At 52.1% G+C, this 11,567-nt stretch overlaps 1 protein-coding gene across 1 annotated transcript; it reads left to right on the forward strand.

Moving 5' to 3' along the window:
- The first annotated feature begins 2,225 nt into the window (after positions 1-2,225).
- Positions 2,226-8,884, forward strand: MRPL38 (mitochondrial ribosomal protein L38). Its single transcript, XM_066565551.1, has 9 exons — positions 2,226-2,298; positions 3,352-3,531; positions 5,463-5,591; positions 5,676-5,884; positions 6,202-6,274; positions 7,041-7,086; positions 7,413-7,571; positions 7,916-8,052; positions 8,330-8,884. Exons 1-9 carry the CDS (start codon positions 2,232-2,234, stop codon positions 8,464-8,466), a joined length of 1,137 nt encoding a protein of 378 aa, XP_066421648.1. The 5' UTR covers positions 2,226-2,231; the 3' UTR covers positions 8,467-8,884.
- The last annotated feature ends 2,683 nt before the right edge of the window (positions 8,885-11,567 follow it).

An 11,567-nucleotide genomic window follows, 5' to 3' on the forward strand; every position in this document is an offset into this window, starting at 1 on the left:
TGTTTTCAGACAAAATGTCTTTCTTTTCACACATTGCCTTGAGTAGATCTCATGTAAATTAACAGGACTGAAGTATTCAGAAGACCTCAAATTAGCTGGATTTTGGTGTTTTATATAGTGTGACCTTCCTGGCTTTGTTCTGCAGTGTTGTGGGGCAGCCAGGCCCATCCCATGGGGCTGCCTGTCCCATCCCAGGGGATCCAGCCTCTCCTGCTGCCCCAGCCCCAGGGGAGCACAGCTGGCACAGGGCAGGGCTGGCTGTGGCATTTGCTCAGTGTCACTGCAGCTCCAACAGCAGCAAAGGCTGATCAGTGCCCACAGCAAGGTCTGACCATGGGGCTGGGCAGCAGCAGCCTCAATTCACACAAGCTGTTTTCCATTCATTTTTGGTGAAATGGAAACAGAGAGAAGGAGAGTTGTTTTCCATTTCATATTTTGATGTATTGGGAAACAGTTCCCTTCCTTGCTGTTGGTGAGGATTTTGTGCACTTCTTACCTCGCTGTGGTGGGTGACAATGCCTGAATGCCACACCTGGTGTGATTTGCTGTGTCTCAGGGTCAGCAAACAGTGTTCAAACTGCCCTGCGGCCTCATCCACCTTTCCATCAACACAATGGTGCCACTGCTACAAGTGCTGAGCCTCTTGAGGTGCAGGAGCAATTTCAGTGCCAAGCTGTTAAAAACGGAACCAGACTCCCGGTACTAAAGTGATTTCAGCATTTATTATAATAAAAAGAAAGGCCCAAAGCAAGGGGGCCCGGGCCGGGCAGGAGCGTTCCCTCAAGGATGGAGCAGCGCCGGCGCTGGGGCTGCTCAGCAGCGATGGCCCCGATGCTCCAGGCGAAGGGCACAGCTTCCCTGGGTCAGATCCCCCTTTTTATCCTGTTCTTTGTCCCTCTGGATTGGTTTCTGTTTGGATCCTTCCTTTGCATGAAGTTTTAAGGTGCTTGATTGGCCATTACAGTTCTGTCCAGGCTGGATCATTTCACTTGGGGGTGCTGCACTTGACTGAGATGTGTTATGGTACCAGATTTCTTTTAACAACCCTTTTAACCTCTTTTACAATATAACAACTGTTAGGAAAATTAATCCACAAACACCAGAGGTTTATGTCTAAAGAGGAGACAGAGAAGTCCTTTTTTGGCTTTAGTTGAATAAAGGGAGAGGCCATGGGGCATTCCCCTGGGATCTCTCAAATTTTTGGAGGACGCAGCCTCCTTTTTATCCCAATTTCCAGGCCGCATTTCCCTTCTCTCTTTCCCTATTGACAGAGGTACTTTAGAGGTACAGACTCCCCAATATGCCTGATACCAGAGATTCCCCTCTAATGTACAACACTCCCTTTTCATTTTTAATTCTTAGGGAATTTAGGGGTTTTTCTTCCCCATTGTTTCTTTCATCTTTCAACGTCATTTATCAGCAAACCTAAAGTTTATTTGTAAAAGCAAATATCTTTTTCCATTCATCAATCAGTGGAATCCTTCCCATGGTTTCTTTTACCTTCCAGAGCTAGTTTTATCTACCAGCAGACCCACAGCTTGTTTGTAAAGACAAATCCGCAATTCCTCTCACAACCAAACTAACAGTACATGCTTAACAATTATCGAGTTATTTTACAACAGTTTCTAAACTTTTTAACAAATCTATGGCCCTGTAAGCGACTGTTCCCGCAGAACGAGGGGGCTGTGCTGCGGGATCGCCTGAGGGAGCCATGGACTCCTAAAACTGCCGCCTTTTGGGGACAGCTTCACAAGCAGCCCGTGTTCCCAGGGCTGGCAGCATGTGAGGGGAAAGCCCCGCAGGAGAGGCTGCGGTTATAAACTCCAGAGGCAGAGGGTTGTGAGGGGGAAGCCCCGGCCGGAGGGGCTGCGGTTATAAACTCCAGAAGCAGAGGGTTCCCAGGAATTGCGGGAAGCAGGAACTCCAGTACAAACAAGGCAGGAGGAGGGCTGGCTTTGTCCTGCTCTCAGCCTGGGTGTGACCTGCCCGCGGCACGAAGGAGGTTTGGGGCACTTCCCTCAGTGGGGCAAGGGCGAGGATGGGGAACCCGGGGGGAGGGAAGAGCGGCGGCTGTGGGGACGCTTCTGATCAGGCAGTACCAGGGGCAGCCCCACCCGAGTCAGGCGTCACGAAGGACGCCCCCGTAGCGGGCGGGCCTTCCAAGATAGGGCTGCGCGGCGCAGCGCCCGTCACGATGGCAACGGGGTCCTTTCCTAAGCGCGGCGCACAACATGGCGGCGCCCTTGCTGAGCGCGGCGCTTCGCGGGGCCCGCGGCGGGCGGAGCTTCGGAACGGCCGGTGAGAGACGGGAGAACCAAGGGAGCCCCGAAACCCACCAGGGAAAGGGGGAGCGAAGGGGAGGATGCTCTCGGGCGGCTGTGTCCCGAACGCCAGGCCTTGTCAGTAATGTTGTCCCCCAGGGTTCAATACTGGGCCCAGTGTTGCTTGAGGGTGCCCATAGCCCAAAGTGCTGTGAGCTCTTCAGAGGACTCTGGGCAGGCTGGGGAGAAGGGCAGAGAGGAACTGCCCGAAGTTCAGCACAGGCAAGTGCAGGGTCCTTCACCTGCGGAGGAACAGCCCCAGGCACTGGCGCAGGCCGGGACTGAGCGGCTGGAGAAGCAGCTCTGTGGGGAAGGAGCTGGGGCTCCTGGTGGCCAAGGAGCTGTCCATGAGCAGCACTGGGCACGAGGAGGGCACTGGTCCCAGGGTGCGTTAGGAGAGCATTTCCAGCAGGTCAGGGTGTGATGCTGCCCCTCTGCTCAGCCCTGGCCAGGCCTCCCCTGGAGCAGTGTCCAGTTCTGGGCTCCTCGGGATGGGAGACACGGAGCTCCTGGAGCGGGTCCTGTGGAGGGCCACAAAGATGCTCTGGGGACTGGGGCAGCTCTGTCCTGGGGAAAGGCTGAGGCTGCTGGGGCTGAGAGGGGCCCGTCCCTGTGTGTCCCTGTCTGCAGGGAGGGCAGAGCAGGGCCCAGGCTCCGCTCCAGGGGCCCAGAAATGGCACCAGAGGCCACGGACACCAAGTGATGCCCAGGAAATTCCACCTGGACACGAGGCAGAACTTCTTCGCTGTGTAGTGCCCAAGCCCTGAACAGATTGTCCAGAGAGGGTCTCCCTCACTGGGGATATTCCAGAGCCATCTGGACACAATCCTGTGCTCTGTGCCCTGGACTGAGCCTGCTGGAGCAGGGAGGGGGGGATCAGATGACTCTGGTCCCTACCAGCCTCGCCCATCCTGTGACTCCACGAGCATGCCTGTGGAAGGTGGGGATGGCTCTGGCTCTGTCCATGCTCTGCCCATCCCAGGCTCGTTTCCTCCCTTCTAACCCCCTTGGGATGTGTGTTCCCCCTCAGCCGTGCTCTGGAAGAGGGCAGCCCCTCTGGGGCCCATGCCCAACGAGGATGTGGACGTGGGGAACCTGGAGGAGCTGCAGCGGTACCGGAGCTTCGCGCGCTACCTGCGGCAGGCGGAGCGGGCAGGCCGGGAGCCGCGCTGGTGGAACACCTACCGCAAACACAGCGACCCCCCTGCAGGTACCACAGCCACAAAGCACCCCTGGGGCTCTGGCACAGCCCCTGTGCCCTGTGCAGAGTGCAGTGTCTCCAGGGAAAAGGGTTTTCTAGAGGGAGGGAGGCTTGTAGGAGCGTCGGGGGAGGTGGGACAGAGATGAGAGATCTCTGAAGCCAGGTCTGGAACTTGTGGTTTATTGCAAAGGGCCTGGGTGCAGGGGCCTTTTGGAACTTGGGGTTTATTGCAAAGGGCCTGGGTGCAGGGCCCTGCTGGGAGCTGCCAGCTACAGCTCGGAGCAGGCCCCGAACAGGAGCCCCAAAGAGAGACAGCGAAGAATAAAAGCAAGAGGGAAAGAGAGTGAAGTTTCCATTACAATACCATAAATCTTCTTCTGTGCTGAATATTCTAATTCTCACTAACCAATCTAGTATAAGATACAAATCCTATAGCATTTACATACAGCCTATAAGAATCATTACATTACCATACTGTACATTTTACATTTTAAACCCTAAAAACTCCTCTTTGGGCCCCTTCTGCCAAGTTAGTGGGGTCTGCTCTGACCCTTGGAGCTGTCTGCAAGCAGAGGGTGTTGTTCCATCAAAAGGGGATCACCTTCAGCTGGCCACACCATTGTTTTCCAGTTGTTCAGTAACTGAGGTATCTCAAAGCTTGCTTTCATTTCAATCTCGCTTACAGTTTCTATATTCTCAAAATCTTTTGTCAGGCAATCATATTTATAAGGCTTTCCTGTTTCATCTTCCCCTGCAGAGGCTGGCCAGGGCCTGCCAAATGAAACAGTGTCACCATGATATTTTCTGAAAAATCCTCTTTGCCCAGGATTTTATCCTGGGAAGCTGAGAAGCCTCAGAAAAGAATGCAAACAATAATTACCTGATTGCTTGTGAATGTGGTCTGGAGATCATTTACCAACAGGTGCATCTTTGTTTGGTTCCGTCTGAATTGTTTTTAATTAATGACCAATCACCATCAGCTGTGTCAGACTCTGAGAAGTCAGTCATGAGCTTTCATGATCATTCTTGTTTAGCCTTCTCATGTATCCTTTCTCTTTCTTTAGTATAGCAATATAATATAATATAATATAATATAATATAATATAATATAATATAATATAATATAATATAATAATATAAATCAGCCTTCTGAGAACATGGAGTCAAATTCTCATCTCTCACCTCATCCTTGGGACCTCACAACAGCACAACAGAGCAAAGAAGGGATTCCTTGGAGCCCCAGTGGTGCCACAGGGCAGACAAGGAGCCAGAGCTTCAGGCCTGCAGCAGATAACACAGCTGGGAATGGGAGGGCCATGAGCTGGGGAAGGAGGTGCAGAGGGGAGAGAATCAAGTCCTGATTGTCCTTTCAGGTCTTTTCTAGTGGGAGGTTATGGAAAATCAGGTGACCCCACCATCTGGGAAGGATTGGTATCTGACTCCAAGGCTTTGGAATGCTGAACACTCACTTTATTACAACTATACTATATTATATTATATTATACTATAACTATACTACATCATACTTACTTCTTACTACTGAAAAATACCACTCAAAAACTTGTCTGTCTCCAGACAGTCAGGACACAGCTTGGACCTGACAGACTAATTAACATAAACAATTCCACCAGAATCCAATCAAGCAATCACCTTGGGTAAACAATCTCCAGAACATTCCACATGAGCACAAACACAGGAGCAGCAAATGAGATAAGAATCGTTTTGATCATTCTTCTCTCTGTTTAGAGGGCATGTGAATACCACAGGAGGTGTCCTTGTCCATGGCAGGGTTGGAAGTGGATGGTCTTCAACCCAAACCCTTCTGTGATCCTGTTCTCTGGAAATCTCTGTCTCACACTCAGGTGTTTCACAGGGGTTTGTGTTTGGGTGGTTTAAGTGCTCCCATGTCTCACCTGCTCTCTTTTCACCCCTCCCTGAAGAGCCCCAGACAGACATTGGCCTGCCACGTGAGAGGCTGTCACGGGCAGAGGAGCTCAAGGAAAGGAAGAGGATCCTGAGGGAGAACCGCCGGAATGCTGAGATGGAACGGGCAGCACGGCTCCGGACTGGTCAGTGCCCCAGCACCTCCCTTCCTGCTCCAGCTGCTCTGGGTGTCCTGCTGCTGCCTCTGCATCCTCCCTCTCTCCTTGCAGTGCTCATTCCCCTCGACGAGGTCAGGGCTGAGTGGGAGAGGACCAGTGGCCCGTTCCACAAGCAGCGCGTGGCCAAGCACTGCGGGGTGTTCCGGGACCTGTTCAAGGGAGCCACCTTCACCCCCTGGGTGGCCCTGAGGGTGCAGTACAGCCAGGAGGACGAGTACCTCGTGCCAGTCTACTATGGGAACATGGTGACTCCGTCAGAGGTGCGTGAGGGGAGCTGGGAACAGCTTGGAGCCCCTGGGAAGCCTCTTTCTGCCAGGTGCTTCTAATGGGCATGTTTCATTCCAGGGGATGCCTTTTACAAGGGTGTTTCCTCTGTGCTGAAGGAAAATACTTTATGGATGTGATAGGGATAGAGATTGTAGGTTGTCTGGCAGGAGGCTGATGGTTATTTATGCCCTGGTGGATTCCTCAGTGGCCTGGCAGGGCCCAGTCTGTGTTGTGTCCAAGCCTTACCCAGACACAGTTCATGGGAGCTGTTGTGTCAGTGATTTACATTCTCTTTGTGTTGCTCTTTTAGGCTTCCAGTCCCCCTGCAGTGTCATACAAGGCAGACAAAGGCTCCCTCTGGACCTTGTTGCTCACAAATCCAGGTGAGCAGCAAGTTCTTTGAAGGAACATGTTTGAACTGGGTTGTTTCACTCAGCTTTTGGTTAACTCCTGATTCTTTTGGCTGCACAGAGATGATGAACACTGGAAGTGTTCAAGGCCAAGTTGGAGCAGCCTGGTCTAGTGGAAGGTGTCCCTGCCCATGGGAGGGGGTGGGACGAGCTTTAAGGTCCCTTCCAGCCTAAACTGTGCTGTGATTCTACGATTATATCTGTTAGACTGGGACATATTACATATGGAGGAAAGATTGTAGCCTCCCCAAACCTGCTACAGTTGAGAGAAGGGACAGTGACACAACAGGACCTGTGTCTCACTATAGAGGAAACAATTTCCTGACTCCCAAAGATGGGAGTCAGGAAATGGTTTCCTCTATAGTGAGACAGAATTGTTACCTCCAAACATTTGTTTCCTCTATAGTGAGACAGAATTGTTACCTCCAAACTCCTCTTCCTTGGCGGTCTGCCTAGAAGGCAGCTTTGCTGACAATGTTCACCCTGAAAGACCAAGGCACAGTGAAGGATGCAGCTGCCCAAGAAGATTTCAAGAATCTTGGAATTAGATCTGAGGAGTTCTTTGCTCCTTGTTTTAAACTTAGTCCTATAGGATTGAGTTCCTTTTCTGCTAGGGAAGGAATGCTGGGTGGTCTTGAGCTGCTCTCTCTGCTCAAAGCAGGTCTGGGCATTCTCACTTTGGGGGGGATGATGGCACCAGGGTGTCCCTAAGTCACTTTTCCCTGTTGTGTGTTGGCAGATGGACATTTGAGGGATGCAGACTCGGAGTACCTCCACTGGCTGGTGTGAGTACATCAGAGCCAGGTGCTCTGTGCCTGTGGGCTGGGCAGAAACTCCTCCAGCAGCTCAGAATCCATGGATTTTCCTGGTGCTCCTGCCATCAGCTCCTTTAGCCCTGTGTTCTGGGTCCTGCTAAGGATGCAGGAGTTCCAGATGTTGCTGCTGTTCAACATTCCAGTCACTGGGTGGGATTTTTCCTGTAGTGAAAGCAATCTCTGTTATCTGTTCCCTTATCAAATGGGGCAGAAATCACATCACAGCATGGCAGAGGGATTTGCAGTCCTGGAGGAATCTGCTGGAGGGAAATGAGTGTAAATGTGTTTGTGTTCAGGACCAACATCCCAGGCAGTGACATCAAGGCTGGTAAGGAGATGTGCCACTACCTGCCCCCCTTCCCTGCCATGGGGACAGGCTACCACCGCTTCATCTTCCTGCTCTTCAAGCAACTCGGTCCCATCGACTTCAGCCAGGACGCTCGGCCCACGCCCTGGTAATTCCTCTGCTCCTGCTGGCCTTGGCTGCTGCTGCTTTGGGGTTTGTGTACCTGTCACTGCACTAGAGGAGCAGCTCCTGTCACTCTGCAGAGTTCTCCAGGGCTGCTTTGGGTTTGTGTGTCCTCTGCAGCCACAATCCCAGCAGTGCAGAGTCCTGTTGTTACAGAACAGGATGTTAGAGAGTGGTTTGTCCTGCCCAGAAATGTGCACGGAGCTGGAGACACTGGGAGAGTTTCTCTTAGTGGTTTCCTTTTCCACCTGTGTCATATGCCCTGGGGTGATGTGGAGCAGGGTATTGCTGCAAGGAGAGGTTCACCTGGTGCTTGTGTCTTGTTTCCAGCTACAGCCTGAAGATGAGAACCTTTAGCACGTTTGACTTCTACAGAAAACATAAGGATGCCATGACCCCAGCAGGGCTGGCATTTTTCCAGTGTCAGTGGGACAGCTCTGTCACTTCCACCTTCCATCAGCTGCTCAGTAAGGAACGGGGTCTCTGGAGGGGGTCTGTGGGTGGGACATGGCCCTGTGGCTGCAGGCTCTCAGTTGGTCCTGGCACTTGCCCAGGATCAGCACAGACTAAGCCCTTCCTGAGCCATGCTCCTCCAAACTAACAGCAGCCTGAAGGAGCAGCCCCTAACCCTTGGCTGAAGATTTTAAAATAACTCCAAGGGCATGTTTAAGCAGCCCTGTCCTGTGTGGTGAGGGGGGTGTGGGGTTCAGATGTGAGCCCCTGCTGACCTGTCACTCTCTGCAGACATGAGGGAGCCGGTGTTCGAGTTTGTGCGGCCGCCCCCGTACCACCCTCCGCAGGTGAAGTTCCCTCGGCACCAGCCCCTGAGGTACCTGGACAGGTACCGGGACACACAGGAGCCCACCTACGGCATCTACTAGGAACTGTCCCCTCTGTGTCTGTGGGATGCTGGCTCCTGGATTTCCTGTGCTCCCCTCAGTCCCTCAGGAGGGAAATGACAAAGTCTCAGCTCCCCTGTGCTGGGAGCTGGCGTTGGGTGCTCACAGGGCTGGCAGCTGCTTAACGAGAACATTTCAAAATGAATCCATGGCCAGGCTGAAACCTTGCTCCTGATTCTGCAGCAGAGCTGAGCAGTGGCTGGCAGGCTGCATGTCCCCAGAGATGCTCTGCCTTGCTTCTCTGAAAGAATCACAGTTTTCCTTTTGCTTGTTTATGGAGCAAACAGAGCCAGGCCAGCCTGGATTTCCTCCTCTCACAGTGCTGTGCTTCAGGACTGTATCAGATTTTAATTGTGCAGTCCTCCTGGAGAGATGAGTCTGATTAAACACTCTCTGAGCAGTGCTGGCAAAGCTGTCTTTATTGGGAAGAGCCTCTTACCCTGGGCAGTTGGCCCAGAGCTGGGGAGCTCAGCAGGGTGCAGGGGAGATGGGCAGCCCTTCACTGACCAGAGTCACTTCCCTTCTTGGATGTTGTAGTTTGAGAAGAGTGTAACTCTGGGGGTACCAGTCATTGGTTTGTCTGGGTCTGGACTGAAGGCACTTGACACAATAATTCGTGTTCAGACTCAAGTGTTTATTATCTCTTATCAGTAAAACAGTCTCATTACTGTGAGTTCAGCAGCTTTTCATTAGAAGGCACAAAATGGCCAACAATCTCTTGTTACAAGGTCTTTTAAGACTAAACTATCCAATTAAGAGCTGACACCTGGATTATTTTCCCTTTTAACCCAATAACTGATCCAAAAGAGCCCCCAGTGAGGACTTTTCTGCCCAATTAAAAAATGCCACCCAAACCCATGAAGAAGAAGGAGGAAGAAGCATGAAGAAGAAACCCAGGATGACACCCTGTGCCCTCCATCTTGCTTCCATCCACAACATACTAAAAATTCCAAAACCTAAGTTTCTCACCAAGTGATAACACCTACACTACTCTCTATAATCTATTTCACACTTCTGTGGATTCTTGAAGTCTGGGAAACTTTCTCCATGAATGAGGGTCAAAGTCAGTGCTCCCCTGGGGGTCAAGGCACCCCAGAGCAGACAGAGAAATGTTCCCAGCGCCCTGGGTTTCCACACGTGGCTACATAGGTGGTAAACGTGAACAAAGTCAGTGTTTGTGGAGGTGGCTTCAGCTACCCAAGCACGTGGGCCTCAGCCTCCTTTCCCTCTCTCCTGGACAGGACATTCCTGGCATGGGCAGGGAGCAGAAGCAGAGCTGCTGCTGCTGGTGGCCTGGCACTGCTGCTGCAGGTCCTGTTCCCAGCCTTGGAGAGCCTCTGCTCTCTGCTGTGCTGCACTGTGCATCTCCTGTTCACATGGACCCCCAAATACCAACATGTTCCTGCTGGTACAGCTGCTCTTCCCAGCTCTGGTTCCCTTTTTCTGATGTTCCTTCTACCACTGGAAATTGGAGCCTTCAGCAAACAGCTGAGATGGGGCTGAAGTGCCCCCCTGCTGCCTGTGCTCAGGGCTGTTTCCAGTTACTCCAGAGCTCCCTGAGCTCCTCCCCAGCTGAAGGATTCTGGGGTCTGGTTTAAGCTGGGCTGAGTGTACTGAGGAGGTGCCCACGCTGGGGACACAGGTTCCAGGCAGAGACACAGGTCATGTTAGCCTCTCTGGGCTTTAAATATTTGGTCAGAATTGACAGCTGCAGCCTGAAGGAATGTTTTGGAGCTGAAGCGTGCTGGGACATGCAGCGAGTTGTGACATATCCCAAGCTCTCTCCCGTGTTCAGGGGGATGGCTCTGAGCCTGCCTGTGCTATGGAAGCTGGTCTGGATGATCCAGAGACCTGCTCCCTGCTTGCCCTCACCTGTGCAGGTAAAAGGGAAGCTGCTCATGAGGGGAGGCTGGAAAAACAAGGCTGGGAACATGAGCAAGATAGCACATGGGCCTGGCACAGAGATAAGGCTTGGGCAGGGTAAACTGAAACTGAACTGTGACAACGAGGGGAAGGTTTGCAGTACACAGGCATTGCAGTGGCCTCTGGGCAGGAGACTCCACCTGAGCAGGGACAGGTGGCCCAGGTGGCATCTTTATTCTGTTTCAGGGTGCTGATGTGCACAGGTGTTGCAAGGAAGTTCATAGGAAAAGGTGTGGTGGGTGTGCATGGGGACATGGCAAACTGCAGGAGCTGTGGTTTAGAAGATGCAAGGGAAGAACATGGTGCTGGTGTGTGTCACAGCCTTGTGTCACAGCCTTGCCAGGGCACAGGGAGGTGACATGTGGCCACAGCAGCAGTGGGTGCCTCTCTGCTGGTTCCCAGGCTGGAGCTCTGCACAGAGGTCTCTGTGCCAGGGGGCACTGCTGTCACAGACATCTTTTATGAAAAATCCTTTTGTTAGGATCTTTTCTCCTGAGAAGCTGAGAGGCCTCAGAAACGAATCTGCTGCTGTGGAATGTACCAGGTGCATCTGTGACTGGTCTCATGTGGTTGTTTTTAATTAATGGCCAATCACAGTCCAGCTGTCTCGGACTCTCTGATCAGTCACAAGATTTTATTATCATTCCTTTCTATTCCTTGCAAGCCTTCTGATGAAATCCTTTCTTCTATTCTTTTAGTATAGTTTTAATATATAATTTTCTTTTAATATACTCTATATATCATAAAATAATAAATCAGCCTTCTGGAACATGGAGTCAAGATTCTCGTCTCTTCTCTCGTCCTGGGACCCCTGCGAACACCATCACACCCTGCCATGCTCAGCTCAGGGACCCAGCCCTGGCAGAGCTGAGGATGCCTGGAAGTTCCTTCAAAAGGCAATAAAGGAGTGAAAATCCAATTGCACATGGATGTGTGCCCAGCAAACGTGTTCATGGAAATACACATTGCTCTGATCCCTGTCAGCCTCCTGCGTGTCCCCCTGTGCTGTCACCGCAGCATTCCATCCTCTCCGGAGTGTCCCACCGTGCCTCACAGCCCTCCCTCTGCACTGGAACAGCTCCAGTCCTTCCTCTGCAGCCTGTGTGACCAGGGGACAGCCACCGGGTGTCACTTCAGGAGTCTGGCCGGGAGCCCTGCCC

Source organism: Molothrus aeneus, chromosome 25, assembly GCF_037042795.1.
Source record: "Molothrus aeneus isolate 106 chromosome 25, BPBGC_Maene_1.0, whole genome shotgun sequence".
Lineage (NCBI taxonomy): Eukaryota > Metazoa > Chordata > Aves > Passeriformes > Icteridae > Molothrus > Molothrus aeneus.

Bases quoted from the DNA above. Each gene is read 5' to 3' on its own strand.
- MRPL38 (XM_066565551.1), top strand. From the start codon at position 2,232: ATGGCGGCGCCCTTGCTGAGCGCGGCGCTTCGCGGGGCCCGCGGCGGG. The intron at 2,299-3,351 runs GTGAGAGACGGG...GTTCCCCCTCAG, and splicing joins GCGGAGCTTCGGAACGGCCG to CCGTGCTCTGGAAGAGGGCA. The intron at 5,592-5,675 runs GTCAGTGCCCCA...CTCTCCTTGCAG, and splicing joins GGCAGCACGGCTCCGGACTG to TGCTCATTCCCCTCGACGAG.